The following is a 14,221-nucleotide window of genomic DNA, read 5'->3' on the forward strand; positions in this document are numbered from 1 at the left end:
TCATTTTCTATAAAAAAAAATTAATTTTTGAAAAGTCGGGTGCCAAGTTCACATAGCTAGATTATCCGGCGCTCGTATCGAAAAGGTTAATGAAGGAATTCAAATTACTAGCTTTCTACGAAAATTAAAATTACTAGTACAAACGAAGAAAACTTCGATAAATTTCATGAAAATTTAGAACATTTACTTTTTTTTCACACTTCTGTTTGGAAATCACAAGTAACAAACCTGACAAAATTGATCGATCGATTATTGATTGCGTGGACCTTTTTCTTATTTACCTATAAATAAAACATAAAAATAGCTTGACATGTTCCTTAAGTGAGAGTAAGGCAGAAGGTTAGGCTACGTTTATATTTGATTTATGTGTAATATTTTAGGGCGACGCAATCAAGTGGTAGAATCATTGATTGTTGAATGAATTAAATATCATTCGGTTGTAACTCGTAATTTTCAAATAAAGAATTTTACAAATTACTTGTACATTATTTCGTATACTTATCAGAGCAAAACAAGGTTTATAACCAGATTGCATGACTTTTTCTTACTCGTTTCCAGAGTCTCTCGGTAGCAGTGCAGTAGTCACGAAGCCCAAGAGAAGAGCGCCTTTATTGAAGAGAAAAGCTCTCACAACAGGGTTCTTCGATAACAAAGGAAAAGACGACAAGGAAAAGGGTAAGTGAGAAATGGATTGCTGGAAAAGTGATTTTCACGAACAATTATTATTCATTTGAAATTAATAGTAAATATTCTTTGGTATCATGACAAATCAAAACATAAAATTATAATAGGAAAATGAGCATGGTTTAAATTTAGCTTTATTAATGTATTGATTGTTCTTGTGTTTCGATTCTCGTCAGTAATGTATATATTGCACTCCAGTACAATATATAGTATCCCTGGCTTAATAGCATACACATCAATTATTTCCTAAATTTGAACTTGAGATAGCTTGAAAAAATTTCGAAAAGTTCATACTTAAATTTTTAAATTGAATCCTACATTATTTGTTGTATATTTTTGTAGCAGACATTAAAACATTTAGAAAACACTACCTACACACATTTAAACGTTTTGCCTAAAACGTTTGTTTATATTTTTCTTTGTTAGGGAAATAATTGCTGCGTATACTATTGAACTAAGCATACTAAATATATACACTTTATTTTTTTTTTCTATGTTTCTATATCATGAATACACATTAAATAAACTAAATTTACGTGTTACTTGTTTTGTTAATTTTATAATTTCTAGTTATCCTTTAAGAGTAGTTGGCATTAGAGTTGCTCAAATTAAATTCCTCCAGGTACCTGAGAATTATACTTTTATAAAGTATAATACACTAATAGAGAATTTATTTCATTCTTGTAAGTCGATCAATTAAAATTGAAAAAAAAAAGAAAATCCTTCGAAGATTGACTGTTAATGCGATTTTCGAGTTCCTCGTTGAAACTTCAAACAGTCTGCTGTAATAAAAATTCACTCGATAGAATCAATAATTAAATGCGGTAAATTAAGTGCGTAGTTTAATGTGCGGAAAGCGGCACGGTTAACGATCGTGGATTTATGGGCCGATTATTTGTTTGGAGAATAACTAGTTCAGCTATTTTCAGGTGCGATTCTGTTTGCTGAAGTTCGGTTGGAGTGTTCTATCATTTTATACGTTTACGACATCGCTGCGTGTATGTATTTTGATCTAGTCGAACCTGCAAGAAAGACAAATATTATGGTTGGGACAAATCTCGATGTTGTTCTGCTTCTGTTTTCTCATTTTGAATTCCGCGATCGATAATTACGTAAATCGAGAGTAAAAATTTCTATTTGCACACGACCAAAGCGAAATTCCTATTGCGACGGGTTATTATCGTATGCTCGCAAGCAAAAAAATATTTTTTTAAGGAATTTTTATTTCAAATAACAAATATCTGTGGAACGTCACGGGCTTTATGCATAATAATAGACACGTTAAATTAATAAATAAAATATTTGTTGTTTATTATTAATAATTTTTTTTTACGTATTTTATTAATTTATAACACATTTGTCATAAATTTCACATTGATTTCCTATTCGCATGATTCCCGATGTTACGTCATATGTATATCGTGTACACGTGAGCACGTGTATTTAAATTCACACGACAAAACGATTAGTAAACCATTCTTTATGTAATTTATTTATTTTTACATAATTATCACTAAGCAATTGCAATTTTTAAATATTTTTAAAATAAGTTATCATACTTTCCAGAATTTCAAACATCGAAACATATTATTCCGTCACAGTTATCCTTCGAAGAAAAGACATTGTCCTTCAAGGTTGAATGCAATTTTCTCCGTAAATAGGAACAAAACAAGACTGTAAAGAATGACTATGAAGTAATCAATTTCATGCTGCAGGGCACAATAGGTTTCTGTAACAAAAGAAATACCTACTGAATATGTACGGCTAAGAAAGGAACAGTTACTTGGATAAAATAATTTTTGTAACAAAAAATATAACCCACTTCGAAAAATATTAAAACTCCACTAAAAAGTACGAAATAATTTCTAGTTAATTTATATGAATACTTACTAGCTCTAGATATAATTGCTTAAAACTATGTCAAAATGTATTGAAAAGTATGAAATAATTTCTATTTAAATTCCATTATTGCTCACCAGCTCTTGACGAATTTCATTAAATTATTAAATACAGCATATTAAATATAATGCAACGTTTTCGGAGGCGGCGCAGAGTTTAAAATTTTTGATTCTGACTTGAGTTAATTTTTGGTGAAGGTGGCAATATTGAATCCGGTTAATGTATAAATGTATACTGTCGGAAATACTGTCTGAGTAGGTTTGAGGTATTTTTTGGAGTGTGGGAGGCGCCAATATTGCCGCCAAAAGAAATATACAAATATTAAGTTTACTACAGTGGGTGTAGAAAGTATTCGTACAGCGATCAATTTCCAAAAAAACTATCTAAAGAGGTAATGTATTAACTTATTTTTTATAAACAATGACATTCTACATATTCTCGGAAATCTCTAGAATAGTTGGAGTACAAAAAAAAAATAGCTATTTATGTAAGTTGCGAAATTAACAAAAAAGAAACTATTAATCGATAGAAATGTTGAAGCAATAGTATTCGGACAACTGTTTAATTTTTAAAACTCCATTAAAAAAAAAGAAATTTACATTAATTTACAAGTATATAATATTTCCTTCGTGGGATTTCCTTTTGATTTTATCATTATTGCAACTCTTCTAAGCGTTAAATTAACTAAATTATTAGTTATTCGAAGTGGGATCTTCTTCAATTTTTAAATCTCTTTAATTCTTCTTCATTTTTAAAAGTACTTTCTTGGAAATTTGATGTTTTCTAATTCGTACGGAGCAATAAACTAATGTGTTTACGTTACAAACTCTACTGTAAATGGTTTGTTATAAATAGATTGGGGATCTTTATGCATTTATAGAAAATTTGAATGTGTAGGAATCTACAAAATGCAAACAATATGCATGAATATAAAAAAGATTGAAAATAAAGGTCATATAATATTTTCAGAATAAAATAAATTCTTATTTAGGTCCTAAATTTTTATAGGTACATTCGCGAAGATTTCATTTTACATAAATATCCGCAGTATAGTCATAAGAATCGTACAAATACTTATTGCTTCTATACTTTTACCCACTTTTCGCATTCTTCTGTTAATTTCACAAATTATATTAACTAGGAAATGTTGTTTGGACTATATCTATCTTAGAGATTTCCAAGAATATGTAAAATAACATTGATTATAAAAAAAAGAAGTTAAGAAACTACAATTTTATACAAAAGTTTTTTAGAAAATTGATCAGGGTACGAATAAATTCTACACGCACTGTATATATTTTAATTTTGGATGTAGAAATTTGTACCTGCCGGGGATCAAAATATAGATTGTAATGTTGAAATAAACAAGTAAATGTATAAAAATCGACCTGAAACGTAATCAACAGAATAAATCAGTACAATTTTGGAAGCATATAAACTAACGTATCCCATTGTTTGAAATATTTCGAAGTCACTTTACTCATGCTTTACTCAATAGTTTAATCATAAAATAATTATTTTACTGTAAGAAATGAAACATTGAATCACATCATTCGTTTAGAATTTTATTTCAAAGAAGAATTAGTGTCTGGAATTAGAAACTATTTTCTACTATTTTAAAACAATTTTATAATGAAACATTGTAATTGTGACCATAGAGAAATAAATTCTACGCGGTAAGCCACTCGGAATAGACGATCTTTAGTGGTTTGGTTGACGTGCCACTTCGTTACGGTACATGTTGTACAGCCGAGGAACAATTATTCTCGAGCTTCTGGGTCGTCTGGAGAACAAGCCGCCGCGATGGAAAAAACGGTTGGTTGTCCATGTGCAAGTACCAGGCTGCGCCAACAGCATTGGCTAGCCTGTTATGAGACACAATTTTGCTGGTTAAAATTAGCCACGGGGTGCTTGGTGGAGGTGCATATTTCCGCATATACCAGGTTTATTTGCGGTTCGCGCCGGGTACAAGTGCCACGGAGACATCGAACCTCAATCGAGGATCTGGAGTGGCTTTGCCATGGTGTCCCATGGCTCCAAACTCACCCATCTAAGCAATAAACAGGACATACAGTGGGTGTAGAATGTATTCGTACATCGATCAATTTCCCAAAATACTTTTCTGTGAAATTGTAGTTTATTAACTCCTTTTTTTTATAATTAATGATATTCTACATATTCTCGGAAATCTCTAGAATATAGTTCAAACAACAATTACTAGTTTATATAATTTGCGAAATTAACAAGAAAATACGAAAAATTGGTAGAAATATAGAAGCAATAAGTATTCGTATGGTTCTTATGACAGGCAATTTACAGTAGAATTTGTAACATAAGGACATCAGTTTATTGCTTCGTGGGAATTAGAAAACATTAAATTTCCAATAAGAAAGACTTAAAAAATGCTCTAATAAAGGAATGAAAGAAGATCCTACCCCGAATAGCATCGGCAATTTATGATAGTTAATTTAATGTCTAGAAGAGTTGCAATAATTATAAAATCAAAAGGAAATCCCACGAAGTATTAATTATTTATAAATTAATGTAAATTTCGTTTTCTTTTTATATGAAATTTTAAAAATTTAACACATATACGAATACTTATTGCTTCTGTATTTCTATCGATTTATTATTTTTTCTTGTTGATTTCTCACTTATACAAAATACCTAATCTTTTTGTACTGTATCTATTCTAGAGATTTTCAAGAATATGTAGAATATCATTGTTTATAAAATAAAAAGTTAATAAATTACAAATTTCACATAGTTTTTTTGGCAATTGATCGGTGTACGAATACTTTCTACACCTATTGTACATTTTTCAACAACACTGTAATGTTTTTAACATATTAATTTCTTTTTAAATTTGCGGACTATTTTCTTTATTCAGTTTCAAGAAATAACGAACACGGATATTTTATCGATCTTTAAATCGCTTTTGGGGGATCGTTGAAGAAAATCAAATGAAAGAGGAAATAAACACTACAAAAATGAAATTTAAGAAAGGAAAACATGTGCTTTCAAGATAAGCATAACTTTATCTAATTTATAAAAATACCCTTTAATAATCAGTGACATCAAAATAATAATGTAAAGGTTAAATTCACTTGCTCTTGGAAATATTAAGGCTTTTTGTGAGTATTTAAAATATTAATACTCCTTTCTTATAATTTTCTTGAATACCTTACATTTTCAATTAATTTATATTTATCATTGGGTCTTCCTTTTTGTACTCATCTTCGTTTTCCACTTTCAGTTTGTCTGTTTGCTGGATTGTCTTTGTTTACTTCTTCAATTTTTTCAAGTAATATTCAACGCGATGCTTTGAAGAGTATTATTTTTATTTATTTTTATTATTATTTGTATATATGTATTTAACGCCCTTCGTCGAACTAAGTTACTTACAATTACAATTACTTGTTCAGTTATGTTTAATGTTTGAGCGAATTGTTGCCTAACAACCGAAACTTTAAATTACCAGTTCATTAAAAATTATTTTACGCAAATAGAATAACCTCATAGTATAAGCTTACACAATTTTTAATGAAATTCCACGATATTGAGTCATTCAAATCAGTTTATTATACATTTATTGTCCTGAGGAGTATTCTATAATAATATAGAAAATATCTAAGAAGCTTTTACAATTAGACGATTGAAACAAGTCCTTATTTATTAATAAATTTACACATAAAACAACAAATTCCACGAATATCTCGTTAGAGACATTAGAGCATAGAAACATGTAACTATTTAATTGATACAAAATTTTAAACATTTTTGCTTACAATTATGGGAGATAACCATAGACTAACCAAAAATGTAAATGAATAATAAACTAACACGAAGTACGTACTATTGCAAAATTAGATTTTTCATCCTTTAATCTTTGAAACGCCTCATTATTTTACGATATATTTGTTGATTAGGTTATGGTTGGAAGAGAAATACATTTTCTATTTCAGTGTTTTCTTCTACAATTTTTGTTTCATTTATTTCTGCTTCTGTGTTTTCTTCTACAGTTTTTGTTTCTGTGTTACTCTCAACAACGTCTGTTTCTGTATTACCCTCTACAATTTCTTTCTCATGTATTTCTGATTCTGTTTTCTTTTACAATTTCCATTTCTGCATTTTCTTTTACAGTCTGCATTTCTGTGTCCTTTTCTACAATTTTTATTTCTATGTCTTCTTCTACAACTACCATTCCTGTGTTTTCTTCAACAATATTCGATAAAGAGAACGAAAGGATTTTAAAGGGTGGAAAAGGGAAACAAGAAAGAAAGGGAATGGTAGATAGGGAAAGTGTCGCGTTGTAGGTCCCAAGGTTTCCAGGAAAAGGCTCGTTCTCTGGTTCCATTGTCGCCTCCCGAAAGTGGTCGACGTTCCACGATGAGAGAGCTCGTTTGGAGAGGCTTGGATGGCCCAGATTGTGGTCTATAATCGGACCAGTATAGAGACACGGTTTATTGCCTTTCGGTTTTTAGCTGGTCGACTACGTAAACCGGAGCCCCGCGAAACTCTGACATATTCGATCATATGAGAGTGAACGTCACTTAAATGACGTCCTCTTTTAGACCACCGTTCATGGCACGTGAGCCACGTACACGTGTCTTCCTCGGAGTGGAACGCATTTTCCCTGCAACTCGTTTGCATTCCAACGATAAATACGTTCTTCCCATAGCGGTTACGTTTCACGCAATTCGGTACGCTTCATCAATATTTACTTTCTCAAATGTTGTTACTATCCTCGAAGGTGTTGTACATTTTTCGATAAAGTTAAGGTCGAAACGTAAACGCTTTACCTAGTCGAACGGTATGTGATCCTGCAGCATCATTCATTATTTATTCGGAACGATTGTTCCTTCCTCCAGATTACTTTTCTCCCGTAACCATGATAAGTTTTTAGTTGCATTCGTTAGCAGATTGTTGGGTTCATTCTTGTACAGTGAGTGTAGTTAGTATTCGTACACTGGTCAAATAAAAAAAAAAACTACGTTCAATTGTAATTTATTAACATCTTTTTGATAAACAATGACATTTTACATATTCTTGGAAATCTCTACAATAGATGTAGTAAAAAAAAATTTAGTTATTTATATAAGTTGCAAAATTAACAAGAAAAAATAATAAATCGATAGAAATACAGAAGCAATAAGTATTCGAACAAATGTTAAATTTTCAAAACTTCGTATATCATTGATTATAAAAAAGGAAATTAATAAATTACAATTTCACAAAAGTTTTTTAGGAAATTGATCGGCGTACGAATACATTCTACACCCACTGTATGTCTTCAATCGTAATACATTTTTTACTATTAAACGTTTATTTTCTACATATTTAAGTATTTTTTTTTAGCACATGACTCGTAACATTTGATAATTTGTACTTCTAAACAACCACTTTTTTTGCATTGCAATCTTTTTTTAATTTTAGACTAACTATTGTACTTGAGAGGGCTGAACATGCTGAAATGTTAACCATTTTATCGTTATTTAAACTGTCGAAGAATAGAGCCATAGTCTATGTTTAGAAATTTTTCGACTGTAGGTTTTTTCTTATTTAATGGCCTTATTTGTTGCAGATGTTAAAACAAAAAGAGAAAATGTAGAATTATGTCGAAGCGAAGTTCAGCGAATAAGATTAATAACTACCACTCGATACAATTTTTGATTAATTAGTTATTTTCAGCTTCGCATTCGGATTAGATAAATTCTCAGAAATGTAAACGTGTATGGAGAAACTACCCGAAAGGATTTTGTTACAAACGTATATGTTTGGCAAGCGACTAGGTGCAATTAAGCAGTAATAATTTGGGGATCGAAAGGTGGCACAGCACGTCTCCGCGAACATAGCTGGACAGTGCGGGCTTTGGCACCGAAAATAAAGCGGCTGTAGCATTCATGGCCAGCAGGAATATTATCGAACGTCGGCGTCCCCCGAGACGCTAGTTTCTAGCGGCGCTAGGTTCGAAGTTACAATTAATTTTGTCTAAAATGTCCACTTTTTAAAAGAAAAAAGTCGTGTCGTAAAATGTACATTGAGTAGGAATAACAAATTAAAATGGCTCTTTTCGACCATTTATAAAGTGTTGAAGTTCAGTTTCGATTCCCATCAGTGGCCGGTCATGCTTGTTATCTTTTAGTTTCTTGCAATGTTTTTACACGAAGACAAATCTCCGTCTAACAGTAGCGACGTTAACAAATGTTAGGTGACTATTTCCTGGGAATTGCATGAAAGTGAATGCGAATGAATAAGCCGTGTTTACGCGAATGGGCGTGCAGCTGACGGCTCGTAGATCAGATTAGGCCTCTCGCTCGCCAACTGATCGGAAAGATCTGAGGAGCTACGAAATGAAGGCTTGCGTCGAAAGTGGCAGATCTGCCGTACGAATTAACACGCTAATTAATTTTGTTCGTAGTAAAATTTCCTATTCACTAGCGTTGAATAATTAGCAAAGATGAAGTCAAAAGAGGGCAAAATTTTATTCGAACGATAGACAGATATTCATTTGATTGAACAGTTGATTTCTTATTTGGTCATTGTGCAACCATAATACATCATTCTAAAACTCAAACTTCAATTTTCACTTTACGAGTGACGCGTAATAAGTTGTTTATCTTTCATTTATTATTAACACATTTTTATTTGGATGAGAATTTCGTCCATCTTTGATTGAAATACTTCGTGTAAAAACTCACGGTTTACCTTATCATAGAGAGATGAAACTTGTTATAATTTGACAGACATATTACTAATCAGTAAATCGGCGAATTTATTATTATTAAGGTTTTTGACCATCGATGGTTTTTTTCAGGTATTGAACAACGAAAGACAACTGAATTCAAGTGACAAGAATAATATTGTTATAATAATATACAGATAAAAGTGAAACAAAAAACTTGGGAGAACGAAGAAAACGACGTACACATAAAATTAAGATTTGAATAATTTAAAATCTCTCTTGTGAATCAACCAGACGGTTAATATTAAACTATAGTTAGTGTTCGAATGATTAGGCGACAGTAAGTCAATTATTTCATACAATTAAGGGTAAATAAGCTCAACTAATACATTCACTTTGTACTACTTTTGCATTTAAGGGGACCGATTCCTGCGAAACCACTTTTAAGAGAAGTATATTCAAGAAATGTTTATACAAAAATTGTGCGACGAATTGTTTTGAAACTTTCTTTATGTTTTATTGAGTACATAAACAAACAAAAACCTGTCTCAAAATGCCGTTTAGTATGGTATGTAATATTTTATTTTAAATACAGGCATCTTGGGACACCCTGTATATATTTGAAAAATGGAAAAGGAATCGATCTCTAAAAAATATTAGTGTGGTTCGTCTCCTTAAAGAAATATAAATAGAAGAGATGAACGCATCTCTGCACACTATATCGTTCTTATCAGTTTTATTTAAGGAGAAGTCGAGTTTTTCTAACTTTCTAGCTGAATTTACCAAAGTCTCCAGGTCAAGTTTAATTTTCACGGAAAAATCAAACGCGATATCGTATTCTGTATCTTAAAATGCGTGAGATGGAGTCACAAGCAGTCCTGGTTCCCTCGTGAACTTTCAGTTTATTTTCGCCGAAATATATACGCGATCGGCGTATATTTTTATATGTATAATGACGTAAGAAGTAGTCTGCTCGTGGAACATCCCCAGGAATTCTTTCGGTCTGCATTTCAGATTCGTCAGGTGGCCTGGTATTTGGCATACCGCTCTCGCAGTGTTTGGAGAACGACAGGATCGCCCGAATTGCTGCTGGCGAGATCGTCGACGTCGGTTGCCTGTCGAGGAGCAGCAGACACGGCAGCAGGACGAGTTTCACGAGCCTAATCGAACCGACTGTCGCAGCAAAGACCGACGATGTAAGTAGATCGATCCATCCTTATGTCAGACTACTAGTTGAAAGGAATAATCACGCGATGATACCAACAGTAGGTGTATCTTAGATACAAAACCGTGTTAGTTAATAAGGTTGCTTTCATAGGGAAATTGTCGGCTATTAAAAATCCACTTTCATTAAACTTGTTTATAAAACAGAAAAACTGACGCCGAAATGTTCTAAATATTCGTTTCTAACTCCATATATTCCTTCTTTACATTAATAACACTAGTTTACAGCCAAAATGTACATTCTATGCCACAATTTTTCCCTTTTGTATATTGGCCTAGTAAATTCGAATATCGCAAGAAGAAATTTTTCTATGGATAGGTCTTTTTTATATGAATTTTTGAATTTTTGTTCGATTTTTTTCTGACATACGTTCACATTTTAGGCCATCTTGAGTTAGAAACGTCCGTTTGAGTCGCGCAAGACGCCATTTTAAAGGTAATCGAATTTCCAATAATTGCTTTTCACATTATTTTCCAATCGGTTCAATAATTTAAGTGTTACGAGCCAATATATATGAGAAACTTTGATTCTTTCGGCTAAAATCAAACACGAATATTTATCCATCGCTATGCAAAAATAGAAATTGTCAAATTATGTCTCGTGTCTTATTGTTTACGTATAGATCGCACTTTTACGAAGAAAACAAGCTTTTGTTGAAGAAAATCTGTGGATAAATACTGGAATTAGGAACAATTGAGTAAAAGTACAAAAATTCCAATTTTACTCTGTTTTTGTATTTTTTTCCTATTTGTATAGGAAACATTTATTTAATTAATTTCGATTAGAAATAATTTCGGCCTTTGTTTTGTCTTTTGTTATTCGTTGGGTTCGTTTCTCTGATGAGGAACCAAATGTAGTCTCCCAACATTCTTTCATCCCAATATACTTGATAGCGCTGCTCAATAGTTTAGGGCTTCTGGCTCGGCAGAGTATGAATTGTAAGGAAGTTGTTGAAGATTTGCTGATAAATTATGCAAAAATGCGTATGGAATATATATTGTTATTCTATTTGATTTGACAAAATGGAAAAATTTGTACATTTAATTTCAATTTTAATGTCAACAGGCGTAAATATGTCGCTCAAAATTCATTTTTTACATTCTTACTTGGATTTCTTCCCGGAGAATCTTGGCGATGTAAGTGACGAACACGGCGAAAGGTTTCACCAAGATATAAAAATTATTGAGTAGCGCTATCAAGTATATTGGGATGAAAGAATGTTGAGAGATTACATTTGGTTCCTCATCAGAGAAACGAACCCAACGAATAACAAAAGACAAAACAAAGGCCGAAATTATTTCTAATCGAAATTAATTAAATAAATGTTTCCTATACATTTTTGTACTTTTAGTCAATTGTTCCTAATTCCAGTATTTATCCACAGATTTTCTTCAACAAAAGCTTGTTTTCTTCGGAAAAGCGTAATCTATACGTAAACAATAAGACACGGGACATAATTTGACAATTTCTATTTTTGCATAGCGATGGAAAAAATATTCGTGTTTGATTTTAGCCGAAAGAATCAAAGTTTCTCATATATATTGGCTCGTAACACTTAAACTATTGAACTGACTGGAAAATAATGTGAAAAGCAATTGTTGGAAATTCGGTTATCTTTAAAATGGCGTCTTGTGCGACTCAATCGGACGTTTCTAACTCAAGATGACCTAAAACGTGAACGTATGTCAGAAAAAAATCGAACAAAAATTCAAAAATTCATATAAATAAAACCTATTCATAGAAGAATTTTTTTCTTGCGATTTTCGAGTTTAGTAGGCCAAAATGCATAAGAAAAAAATTGTGGCATTGAATACATTTTTTCTTTTTATTTTGTAAACTAGTGTAATACACGTGGCACTGTAACGATCTTGTGCGTTCTGCGCACGTCTACTGTTTTCTTTCTACGCTTCGACTTCGCTTAACTTACAGATTAACCCTCGGCACTCGAGGTCTTTTTTCTGGTATCTGTCAGCAACTCGAGATGCTTTCTTAGCATTCTATTGTCACGAATGGTAAGCTTAGATTATCTTCGAAAATGAGATCCTTAATTTGAGATTTGCGAATCAGGTTACCTTTGCCTCAACGACAATCATTTTATTGACACTTCGAGTTCCAAAGAAATTAATCCTAAAGAAAACCTAGTGGTGACTGAGAGTCACCTCTCGAGTGCAAAGGGTTAACATATACAGGGTATCTCAGAATTCCTGTAAGAACCGGAAATGGGGGGTAGCTGACACGATTCTGAACAACAATTTCTTTTGGAAAAGTATGCGTTATATCTACTGACTACACACTCTAACTTAAGTCTCTGTATTACAATAAATGATCTCGTATTTAAGTCGATGAATTGGTTTCAACAAGTGTTATCCTGCTATGCATAAAGATGTATAAAGTTCCATTAAAAAAAAATTAATTTGTTTTCTAAATCTCCCTCACTACTTTACTTACAAAAAATTACCTGATATAGTGTTCCCTTTGAACAAAATCTGCTTTAAATGAAACTCTTAGTATATATAAGAGCAATATTGCATACGAAAACAATAATATCAAATTCACAAAAAGAATAATTTTCTTTCTGGTTAGTGATCTTAGTATTATTGATAATAGCAGAGAATCAAAAGGTAAAGGCTCTGACGAACGACTAAAGTCAATGTCAATTCGAGACAGAAATGGAACTTACAAAACCTTATAATAGTTACCATAATATGTGTTCAGGATAAAGTAGGTTGATGCGTGATTTTACAAACTCTTCGTTTATGGGTATATAAAAGTTTATTTTGAAATAAATGAAATTTAAGGAAAAAATTGCATAATAATGTATTATTTATGCGGTTTTCAAATCCGTAAGAAAAAAATCTTGCGCTCGCTCAGTTTAATGCAAAAAAAATTTATTTAAATGGGTTGAAAGTGGGCTGAGTAGGCTGCCAGTAAACCCCCCACATATTAATGATAAACAATATTGACAGAAAAACATGCAGGATTTATGCACTAATTATGGAATGACTTTAATGGTTCTTTGTAACGTTCTGGTTCACGCCAATAGCGACTATATCGAACAATTTCGAATAATGCGTTAGATGACGCAACTCTTGGATGTATAGCAGGCAAACGGCAGAGATTCGGGCGAAAACGGTCCACGTGGCGCACTTTTTCGTGAGTCTGGTAACAAAGTGGCAGACGCGGGTTTATTTTGGCAGCTAGACTATCGTCTTTTAGAAGCCGATCTTGCTGGGGAATTACGTGCAATAAAAGTAGATCTCCGCCGACTGGCTATTTACAATTCGAAATTTTATTCGGCTTTCACGACGACGACTTGTGAAGATGAGAAGACGAAGAGAAATCGCCCACACGGAGCAGGCATGGAAATTCAAGTCACCTGCTTTACATTGACGTTAACTAATCTGCGCGCGAAACGCTCTCGACTTGTCCGATAGAGATTCTAGTGTCTCCCGGTTGAAACACATGGTCACGGCTAGAATAGATACATTACACGAATAGCTGCCATCTCTTCTTCTCTCTTTTTTCTTTTTTTTTTAGAGGTGGTATGCCAAGCTTTGGTTGCCTGTTGGGATCCGTGAATACACAGCTGAGAAAAGAAATTTCAAATAAAAATTATCATGTATAATCCATGGTAGATTTCTTACACTTTTGCACAAACGAAAAGCGTTCTAACAAATAACTCTTAAATGTATGAAGAATTTTTTTTTTTTTTTTTTTTTTTTTTTTTT

At 32.3% G+C, this 14,221-nt stretch overlaps 1 protein-coding gene across 2 annotated transcripts in view; it reads left to right on the forward strand.

Annotated features, from left to right (window-relative positions):
* LOC128881169 (uncharacterized) overlaps positions 1–14,221 on the forward strand; it is a 90,074-nt gene that overhangs the window by 35,934 nt on the left and 39,919 nt on the right. For both annotated transcript variants that reach the window (XR_008458007.1, XM_054131954.1), the window contains exons 3-4: positions 559–675; positions 10,283–10,464. Coding sequence is in view for 1 of the 2 variants with exons in the window: in XM_054131954.1 (XP_053987929.1) it covers positions 559–675; positions 10,283–10,464 (299 nt within the window). In the remaining variant the exon portion in view is untranslated. The remainder of the gene's footprint in view (positions 1–558; positions 676–10,282; positions 10,465–14,221) is intronic.

The sequence above is a fragment of the Hylaeus volcanicus genome, chromosome 1, assembly GCF_026283585.1.
Source record: "Hylaeus volcanicus isolate JK05 chromosome 1, UHH_iyHylVolc1.0_haploid, whole genome shotgun sequence".
In the NCBI taxonomy this organism is placed as follows: domain Eukaryota; kingdom Metazoa; phylum Arthropoda; class Insecta; order Hymenoptera; family Colletidae; genus Hylaeus; species Hylaeus volcanicus.